Source organism: Aptenodytes patagonicus, chromosome 6, assembly GCF_965638725.1.
Source record: "Aptenodytes patagonicus chromosome 6, bAptPat1.pri.cur, whole genome shotgun sequence".
Taxonomy (NCBI): Eukaryota; Metazoa; Chordata; class Aves; order Sphenisciformes; family Spheniscidae; genus Aptenodytes; species Aptenodytes patagonicus.
In genome coordinates this window covers 34236594-34247640 of record NC_134954.1, presented here as the reverse complement: position 1 = coordinate 34247640, position 11047 = coordinate 34236594, and the positions used below count along the sequence as shown (strand labels likewise).

Here is an 11047-nt window from a genome sequence, read left to right as displayed (position 1 = left end):
GCAGAGGGTCTGGTGGGCTTCCCAGCACTTTCTTGTAAAGATATATACCTGCTTGGTAAGGTAAATAACCAGAAGGGCCTTGTTCCGATGCTCTTAACTCCAGTGATGAAAAGCATCCTACTCAATATTTTAGCCATAGGATTGAGTGGTCTCCCTGGATTTACAGCATCACTGGGATGTTGGTATCTCTTTGGTAATATAAAGTTATAATGTTTCCAGCATAGAGACCTTTAGCTAAGGCCTTGTACGTATTCCACGTAATCCCAGAAAACCAAATAGATCAAAACCTACAAGAAAAAAGTGAACTGTTTTCAAACAGCAACTACCAAAATGGAAGGAGACTGATTCTTCTCGTGATAGTGGGTTTTAGAAGAGTCAGCCACATGCTTTAGGGTTACAGCTGGATTATCCATTGCAGGATCTTTGTGAGTCTGGTTTGAATCGTATTATAACTCTGTAATGCAAGTACTTTTGCAAAAGCAAATTTACATCATTATTATCTGTTGTTTTACTATTACTATGTCTTTGCATTACTGCTGTACATGGGTATTACATTGCATTAGTGATGCAGATGCGCACATCTGCACTCACACCCATACATTTGCACAGGATTATGGCTAAAATTCCTGATCCTACTTATAAAAAACCCTATAAATCCTGGATAGGTCCCTTTAAATCAGCAGCATTATCCTACTGTAAATCCAGGGTGTAAATCAGAGCAGACTCTGGCTTAGATGCTCTTCAGCCACACGCCGTAATGGAGCAGCGAGGCTAAAAGCAAACACTGAGCTCCGTACACATCACTTCCCCCAAAAACCCATTCCCAATGCATCATGCCCACCTCAGCCCCACACCCCATCACAGGGGCTGAGCCCCACTTCTCAGAGTACCAGCCCAACTCTTCTCATCAAGAAGCTCTCAAACAGATTAAGAGCTGGCTTTGGCAGCGCTGACACCGCCACGTGCTTAGATATTGCTCACAGCTGAGTTATTTCTTGCTTCTTAGGAACTTTAAATGGCTTTTATGCTCAGTGAACTCATGAAAGGCTAGCATCTAAAGTCAGCAGCACTGAAACAATGAATTAGCCAAAGGAGAAACAGGCCAGTTAGGCATTTCTTACAATACATTATCTAGATGGTTGCCAAAGGAGCTGATTTAAAGTCACTGTGCTACACCTGAATGTCGTTTATAGCTCATAAAAGGAAATCTGTGTTTAAGTAACAATAAAACAGGACTGCACTTTCTATATATAAAAAAAAAAAAAATCCTCTCTCACAGAGCAGATGTGTTTTATTCGCTCAGTGCCTGCCTCCGAGGTATGTGGAGTCAGACAGCACTGAGATGCTGTCTGTTAAGCAGGAGGACTTGCTCCAGCATGGATTATGTTTGATTTTTACTCATTTTTCCACCGAAACCTTTACATAGTGAATTTGACCTCCTTGCAAAGGCAAGACCTGAACGCCCGCGTACATCTGTAGCTGTCAGAGGAACAAGGGAGATCCCCAAGCACGGGCAGCCAGCCCACCAGTCCTGCCCCAAAGCCGCAGCCCTGCGGCGGGAAGAAGCAGGGACCCTTCGTAACATCCCTGGTTCCAGGGTCAGGACATTTGGCCAAACAAGGTGTAAGACACCGTCACATCTACCTGAGGTTACATATTTTCACTCACCTGTTATCTGCTGATAAATTCCCTCATATCGGACTCCAATGGGGCCAAACCCACTCTTTTGGTCTCTGTGCAAATACCAACTAGGTTATTGTGGCACACACAACCACGAGGAAAGCCTCCTAGAACATACATGTATTTTTTTTTCCTATTATACCACTGCCAAAGTTTGATTTTTGAGAATTTTCTGCACGAACACAAATCCTAAAGAAAAATATTCAACAACAACAGACAAACTCTATCCTTCTGTCCCTCTGCAATGTTTTGCCCTCCACTGATTTCCCATCATCTGCCCACTACCACCCTTCTCACAGACTCACAGCCACCTCAGGGCTGTCCACCTCCACACAAGTCATGCACCCTTCCCAAGCCCCAGTGCTGCTGGCAAGGGAGAATGCTGCCTGCCAGCTCCACCTGCCCTTTCAAGAGCCAAGGTGTCCTGGTTTCGGCAGGGATAGAGTTAATTTCCTTCCTAGTAGCTGGTACAGTGCTGTGTTTTGGATTTAGGATGAGAACAAAGTTGATAACGGACCGATGTTTTAGTTGTTGCCAAGTAGTGCTTACACCAGTCAAGGACTTTTCAGCTTCCCATGCTCTACCGACTGAGAAGGCTGGAGGTGCACAAGAAGCTGGGAGGGGGCACAGCCAGGACAGCTGACCCAAACTGGCCAAAGGGACATTCCATACCATGTGACGTCATGCTCAGTATATAAACTGGGGGAAAGCTGGCCGGGGGTGGCCGCTGCTTGGGGACTGGCTGGGCATCGGTTGGCGGGTGGTGAGCAACTGCATTGTGCATCACTTGCTTTGTATATTCTTATTCTTACTATTATTTTATTTCAATTATTAAACTGTTTTTATCTCAACCCACAAGGTTTCTCACTTCTACTCTTTCAATTCTCTCCCCCATCCCATGCCAGGGGGGGGAGGAGTGGGGGGTAAGGAGGGAGGGAATTGAGCAAGCAGCTGTGTGGCGCTCAGTTACCAGCTGAGGTTAAAACCCGACACAAGGATACAAGGTGGGTGCTCAGCCCCAGGTCTTCCCATGCAAGGAGCTGGAAATACCCACACATGTGATGCTACAGCTATTGACAGAGAGGGTCACGGTTCCAACCTTTACCTGCTCTCTCGGTCTGACCCTGCTTTTGGAAAGGGCATCGTCCCACCACAATTCACCTCCCCAAGGAAGAGGTCTGGAGACTTTATCGGTCCAGTCTACGCAGCAGGTCCACAGGACCTCCCCGATACTCAGCACTGCCCAAGATCTCCAGAGCTGACGTCGCACTGCAAGTACCACACTGCAGAGAAAAAAGAAGTTGTGAGCTTCTGCCAAGTCAAACCTCCAAACCAGCTACAGCACAGCATGAAAACATCATCCTGCCTGAGACAGAACCTGAACTGAAATAGTTACGCTGCTATAAATTGAGAAATACCCTGCAGGCACAGCCCAGCACATGGGAGCGGGAACAGGATGCCAGAGCCCTACCCAGCATCTTTGGGGAGGACACAGCTACACGTACAGATGCTGGGGCATGGGAAGCAATGCCCAACTAAATCAGGAACATTAATTTCTCAGTATTAACACACCACCTCCAATTTTAACTATTGGCATGAGGGAGCACTCTCCTTGCAGTTAGGCAGTACCTTAAAGAAAGGCTTATGGGAATCTCAAAATAACCATCTTTTATAAGTGTCCGCGCAAAAGGCTATACAACCAACTCCTCCATTTGGGGATGGACCAGTGCTTTTTCAGAAACACCAAGTACAAGGAGGAGATAATAGACTTTGCAAAGTTGGCAAACATCTATTTTTATAGGATCATCTTTGAGAATGCAGTAATACAACATACAGAAAGAAACAAAATAGTCATTACAAAATTGTTTGGCTGTTGGGATCTCAGAGGGATAATGGCGTGCTTTGATTTAATAGGAATTTAAGCGTAGCCTTCACAGCAAAGCAGTTAGCACTGCACCAGAGTTGCAAAACATGCAAACCAGCAACAGGAGGTCAGCAATGGCTGCGAGACATTGATTTAACAGTAGTTACCTTGTCCTGAGACTAAGATGACCACAAGTCGCTGGCTTAAAGATCTACTTCGTACATCCCACAGCAGCTGAATCCTACCCCACACTTTGGCAATACAGCATTGCAAATTCAACACAAGCCACAGCAAAGAAGAGATAAAAAGGGATTTAATGCTGTCAGGACTGCTAACCACTGAATTCCAGCGCAAGCAAACACCGCAGAGGACTGAACCTGGATTAGTCCAAATATCCACTCCATCTGCGTACTTCCATATTTTCCTTCTATGTGTTTATTCTTAAGCTACAGACACAGCCTTTCATCACTCCCAACAAGCTTCCACCTTATAAATCCATCAGCTCTACCTTCCCAAACAGCACAGCCTTCCGCAGACCCGCTCCTCCCACCCCTTCCCCTCTCGCCACGCACAGTGCTATCTCACATTCCTCCATTCAGTAGTTTCTGCCCACCATCAACAAACATCAGGAAAATACAGACTGACCTGTTTGCTCCTGCACCAAACAAAGAAGAGAAGGTGGCTTTGGGATTTCTTCTTTTTGTTTGTTTTTTTTCTATGGAGAAGGAGGATGGCAAGTCAAACCACTGGGCATATATTTTTTTCTTTCCAGATCTTTATTTTACAAAAATAACTTACAAATAGAGACAACTCTCAGAAGTAAGATCATTCATTCTGTGCATAAGGATACAGTTTTGTGAAGTACAGGCGTAGGAGTTAACTCTTAAAATACTGTTAATTTTAACATGATGGTAACTATATTACAGTACATGTATTTCATGCTCCAGACATGTGGTATGACCACCGCATAAAGCTACGGTCGATAAAGTGTGCCAGCCAGGGAGGATGCACCTAAGAGATCATTTCCATACTGCTAATTATCATCATCCTCTTACCTATGACAGTTTAAACCTAACAGCAATCTAACACTCAGACTACAGCACTCTGGATACACTCATCAGCAATATACTTCAAATACATGATAAAAATATATTTAACTTTCAAATACAATTGTATAAGGTACACCAAGAGCCAGAAAATAAAGTCTCGAGCTTTTAAATACAACATACTATATATATATAACATATACAAGGAGACAAGAGGGAATCTACACGTGGAAGAAAAAGCTTATCCTGGAAATGCATGTTATCTGTGGTACACAATGGCTTTGTCTGCTAGAAAGTCATTTCCATTTGCATAGCGTTGTCAAGAAGTCCAGACTGGGGTAGGAGGAGATCAAACAAAACACACCACCAAAAGGCTTAATTTTGGTACCACCTCCATTTTGCACCTGATTCTACTCTTAAATTACAGTTTGCTATTTCTCTTTTGTAGGCTGGAATTCATGCCCCGTTCATAACAAGCACAGGGAAAGGGGAAGATTAAAAAAAAAAACCACCACAACCAAAAAAAAAAAAAAAAAAAAATCAAAGAGTCAAGGAGGTTTATTTATGGAGTTGCAGTCATTTGGCATTTTGCTCCAGAGCAGAGTATTCTGCTTCCGACACTCTGGAAGCATCGATAAGTTTAGTGAGACCAGTTTTGGCAGAGTACTTGAAAATAAAGGCTTTCATGAGCTCATATCTGTAGTTGCGGTTAATGAAGCTGTACAGGATGGGGTTGACGCAGCAATGGACTAGAGAGAAACACTGAGTGATGTGAAGAGTGGCGTACAAGAAGTTCTCCATCTGACAACTAAAAGGTATGAAATGAAGGCTATAGAAGATGTCAAGCAGGACAGCTACATGGTAGGGTAGCCAGCAGACAAGAAACACGACAACATAGGAGAAAATGATCTTCCCATTGCTTTTCCTCTCTTGGTCACTGGAGGCAGAGATGGTCTTCGCAAGGAGGAAATAAAAGAGAGCAATGATGGGAAAAGGGATAAGAAAGCCCAGCACAACAGAGATGAGCTCCATGCCAATCAACCACTCTTTGAAGCTCTCCTCTGGATAGACAGGACGGCAATAGGTTTCGTTGTTGGAAGAGACCGTCTTGAGATAATAGGTGTCTGGGAGAGATGCAGAGAAGGCAAGAAGCCAAACTAAGATGCAGATGCAGCGACGGATTATCTTCTTCTTGCGATTGCTGGAATTGGTGAAATAGGCAACTGAGAGGTAGCGGTCCACACTCATGCATGCCAGGAAGAAGATGCTGCTGTACAAGTTGATGGAAAATATAAGGTGAGTTATCTTGCATGTGATTTCTCCCATGTGCCACTGATTATGCTGGACGAGGGAGACGACCCACACCGGAAGGGTGATGACAACACACAGATCAGCAATAGCCAAATTAAAGATGTAGAGATGGGTTTCGTAGCCAGTCATTTTGGCTTGGAGGTTGACCCACACCACAACCGAGTTGGCCACCAGCCCTATGACAAAGATAAAAATGTAGAAGAAGGACAGGGTGTATAGCAGGGCACTTTTGTTGAGTGTGCCAGGGCATGTTGTTGCATCAACTGTGATGCAGTCACCGTTGTTGCACGTCCAGTTGATCTCTGTCAAGTTGGCCGTTTCCAGAAAATCGAGGATGGAAGTCAAATCAAGTGCACTCATGTTCGCTCAGTTTGGAGTTCAAGTGACCTACAGGCAAAACAGGATCAAAAGAAATGACCTAAGTTAACAGAAATATTTCTGCTGCCATCTTCATACCATAAAGCATACGCAAGTCATGCTGTTTTAGTGATGTCCTACTCTTGTAAAGCACTTTCCATTAAAGAGATCTGTGGACCAAAACAGATACATAGCAAAACTCATCTGGTCGACAAAAGAGGAACAGCACTAGCTTTTTATGTGGTTATTTTTTTTTTCCTTGCAGCTCACATCTGACATCATCAAGTTGGCTATCGTCCCCGGGTGTGAAATCCGCAAAGCACACCGTGGCCAAATAAATGTCAGGCGACTAAATCTGTCTTCTCTGGCATAAATGATGATACTATTGCTTTCAGCAAGGGAATCTTTAAGCCATTTTATCTGCACTCCCCCAAGCATAGTAGAATTGATCTGGCTGATACACGGTACCGTAAAACATTTGCCACAAGCTCTGGTCAGCATCTTGTCAAGCCCAGCTCCAGCTGCATTAAGTAGAAACGGGGAACTAAGGGGCTTTGTACCCTCATCCAATTTTAAATTTAAATCCTGCTCCATCCTCCACCCTTCCCTTCAATTCTATTTTACAAAGCATCCCCTGCGTTTAACAATTATCACGTAGCTTTGAGAAAAGAGAAAAAAAAAAAAAGTCAGAGCTTGACCACTGAGTAGATCTGCTGGGCTTAAGTTTTCTTTTTAGGAGAGAGCTTTGATTTACAAAACACTCCCCCATCACAGCTGGCTCCACAACAACCGCTTCCTCCCCACCCTTTTGCTTTTCTACATCTACTTTTCTTGCCTCTTCAGTGCCTTCTTCCATCGGCAGGCAGCAGACAAAGCAAGGGGCTGCTCCTTAACTTCCTTGTCAGCAGAAGGAAGGGCCCCAGCAGACCCACACAGCTTACACAAAATCTGAAGTCAGGCTGCTAATTACCGTTGTGCTTTTGGGGCAGTGTAAAAATGCTGCTTCCCCCGCTGAGACCCTCCCACCCCACAAGGCCAACAGTACCACCCACAGCAGCAGCCAGTTGCCTTGGCCCGTGACCGCCACACTTCAGCCAAGCAAGTTTTGGAGCCCCATGTCCGCAGGCTCCAAGCTTGGGGCATGCCAAAATAAAGATGGAAAGGTGGGTTTCCAAGGAATGGACCCCATCTCATTACCCCGTGGCTTCACTTGAGCCGGAGCATCGGGTCAGCCAGCCCACCCGTAGTCCCCACCGACACTTCTAGCATCTTAAACGGTGGCCACCTTGCTCTTCCCCATGTCCCCAGCCCCAGCAGTGAGAAGTACCCCCTGATGCCACCCCAGCCCCGGGAACAATGCCAGCATAAGCAAGCAGCTGGAGACAGCAACGGGGGGAAATGACTCCCGTGGCCACTCGTATCTCTGAACATCCTCAACCCCACCATAGGACCTCTTGATGAGGCTTACGGGAGCATGGTAGGGACAGCAAGCAGGAAAGAGCTCAGACATGGTCCGGCACTGAGCATCCTCTTCTCGCCCCCGCTCCCTGAAACGGGATGTCGGTTGACACAGCACCTCTCACGCCTCTGTCTGCATAATTGGCTCTTCCCAAACCTCCCACCCTCTCCGCCTGCCAGGGATACAGGCTACGGAAGAGAAAGGAGATAAGGGGGGAGATTACTGGGGACGACTCAAGGCACTATTGTCCCAGTGGAGGGGAAGCTGGTGGCACTAACAATGAGGGGGGCCATGCACGCATCCAGAGGAGATCAAGTCTCGCCACAAACAGGCCCCAAATTGGCCCCACGAGGAGATCGAGCCTATCACTTCAAACCTATGCAGCCTTCCAGGCTTTCACCCTACTGGCCTGCTGAAAGACAAAGTTGAGATTCCAAACAAATTAGGCATGGATTTTGCTAAAACACTGGCTGAAGAGGGAGCCGAGACAGTGGCAGCTTTCTGTGCTGGGATAGGTAATCCCCTGTCTCCAGCTCAGGAAAGCAGAGGGTGATTTAACCCATGTCCACGCAGGGCAGAAGGGCTGATCCTGCCCCTTGCAAGAGACACAGGCCACCCTCAAACTGCCTGTACCACCCGGTTGGTGCAGGCAGCAGGGATGCGTGCTGCCCAGGCACAGGTCCCCAAGATGCTCACTTCAGCCCAGGGCTGCAAGTGGGAGAGAGGGATGGGTCTCCTGCTAGACCTCATCCAGGGTCCCACCACTACCACTGTGTCCCCAGCGCAAACACTTCTCAAGGCCTCTCAAGCGTGGGAAGAGCAGCACCATCCCCAAGTCCCTGTATCTCAAAACCCCACAGCAACTAAAGCAAACTCCCTAAAAGCCACAAAACTCCCAGCCCCGTGGCACAGGCCACCATCTCCTACTGGTATTTGTGGACAGTAAGGTGAGCAGAGCAGGAGAAATACTAGGCTACCCCCTAACACCCCACAGAAGTAGCATGGGTGGGCCTAGGCATCTTCTGGGAAGGCATGTGGTCCAACAAGGGAAGTGGGCCCATTCCACATCTCAAGACCCCAACTCAAGCCAACCTCCAGGGCAGGGCTGTGACCACCTGCCGACAAGCCTCCAGCGCATCCCCTAATGGAGAAGAAACACAGACCTGGCTGCAGGCTGTCAGATCACCAGTGCCGACAGAAAGGCAGCGAGGGCAAGCAAGAGGCAGCAGCAGGGCAGCAGAAAGCCCTTGGAAGCTGGGACTCACACCAATGCTGGGGATATCATAGCCAGCCTAGGACAGCAGCTAGGATAGGGCAACACCATCCTGGCTGCTCACTCACAACCACCCTGGGGATCTTATTGAACACAAACGATGCTCAGCACAAATCTCAGCCTGCCTCCACTCCAAGAGCAGTTCTGCTGTATGCACGTGCATCCATCTGTCCAGGGCCGCCGGCATGCCTGTGCACTTTTGCATCCCCAGCGCGGTAATAAAAATCTGAAACCGATACGGCCTCCCAAGCTCAAAGCACTGCTGGGGAGGACGGCTATATTCAGAGATTACAGCCTTACAAGGCTGGGCTCTCTATAGTCTGGGATTAGCTGCTGTAACCCGAGCTCCGATTCCCACACAGATTAGCTGGGAGGTGTGCAGAGAACCCACCAGACAAACTCAATAAAGCCACTCTGTGCTCCTAAAAAAAATACCTTTAGCGCTCTCTGCAGACAGCACAATATCCTAAAAACTTGTGAAGGCAGCTAGAACTGCATTTTGTGTCCACTGCACTGCAAAACTCCTGCAGGCCATCACCCCTTCACCCAGCAGGCACGTGTGCTGTAGCCAGTCCCTGCTAGTTCACAGGAATTATAGCATGAAGAAAAGGAGATGCACCCGAAATCCTGCTTCAGACACCCAGAAATGTCCCCGGAACCAATGCAGCCTGCAGGACTGCACCCTCCCCGTCCCACCTCCTGCCCAGGACCCGATGCAGGCTGTGAAAAAGTAAACAGGCACAAGCATCCCTGCCTAGGAGGGCAGCCTAGCACCGCATGGCAGTGTTCAAGCCCTCAACACTTTTGGGAACTTCTCAGCACCCCCTCTTCCACCCAGAGCATCTCACAGCCCGGTCCCACCTGCACTCAGACCTGCCTCCAGGCAGCTCAGGGGTGCAGGCAAATGGCTTTGCCCTTCCAGAGTGGAGGAGGAAATGAGCTATGCCAGGAAAAGCCAGGACAGCTAGTCAGGTTGTCACCTGCACACCTTCACCCTTCCCATTTCAAAGGATCAGCCTGGTTCTCCAGCATGGGGAGGTGGGCCGCACAGCCCCTTCCAGGCTGTTTGGCCACCGAAGGAGGACACCCATGCCCTCAAGGGGCTTTGCAAGACTGCACCCGGCATGTTTAAACTCTCTTCTGCAGTTCTGGGTTGAAAACAAAATAATAATAATCGGGGAAACAAGCATTCCATGCAGCTCTGGATCACACCTAGACACGCAGGGAAAAGGAGCACCCAGAATCGAGCAGCGCTTGGTGCCGGGACGCTGCAGTGGCCCAAAGCAGGTGACTCCAAACTCTCAGACCCTACCAGCACACCACCAACCTCTGCCACGGCGAGGTGTGCCAGCCCACTAACCTGGCCACGGGAAAACCAGGTGGGGTGCGAGAAGAGGAGGCTCCCCCTCCCCACCCCAAATGTGATCCCGAGAGGGGCTGGGATGCAGCCCAGGGAGGCTGCGGGGCGACGGGGTGCTTGGGCCGAGGGAGCGAGGCTGCAATGGCCACGCTGCTCCAGCCTCCCGCGGCTGTCACCCTGCACGGGCCGGGAACGGGGGCACACGGACAGCCCGTGGCGCGCCGCCCCCCCCCCTCCCGCCCCGCAGCCCCTCCAAACCCGGCCGGGTTTAGGCTCCGCTTCCCCCGCCCTTACCTCCGACAGCCTAGGCACCGGGCGCCGGCGGAGCGACTGAGCGCTGCCCGCCGCCGCCGTCCCCTTATATCCGCGGTGGGGGACCGCCTCTCGGGGGCGGCCCAGCACCGCCGCCCGCCCCGGCACCGCCTGCCCCGGGCCCGGCCCCCGCGGGGGGAGCTTCGGGGGCAGCCGGCGCCGGCGGCGCCTCGGCCCCGGGCGCCTCGCTGCACCCCAGTAAGGGAAAGGGGTTAATATGCGAGCGTGGCTCTTCTTTGGTCTCCGCTAACATTAACAGGGGAGCGGATCGAGGGTTGGGGGCATAGGGAGCCTCAGGCACCCAGTGGCAGGAGAGAGGAAAAGGGGACTGACACCAGGATGGGGGGAAAGGAAAAGAGGGGGGGGAAGGAAAAAATTAAAATAA

General features: G+C 49.3%; 1 protein-coding gene across 1 annotated transcript; it reads right to left on the bottom strand.

Annotated features, from left to right (window-relative positions):
• Nucleotides 1–4299: 4299 nt before the first annotated feature.
• Nucleotides 4300–10686, bottom strand: ACKR3 (atypical chemokine receptor 3). The gene is made up of 2 exons (XM_076342051.1): nt 10645–10686; nt 4300–6288 (listed from the first exon to the last, which is right to left on the bottom strand). Exon 2 carries the CDS (start codon nt 6259–6261, stop codon nt 5167–5169), a length of 1095 nt encoding a protein of 364 aa, XP_076198166.1. The 5' UTR covers nt 6262–6288; nt 10645–10686; the 3' UTR covers nt 4300–5166.
• Between the last annotated feature and the right edge of the window lie 361 nt (nt 10687–11047).

Excerpts from the sequence above, each read along its gene's own strand:
- ACKR3 (XM_076342051.1), bottom strand. The coding sequence starts at position 6,261 with ATGAGTGCACTTGATTTGACTTCCATCCTCGATTTTCTGGAAACGGCC.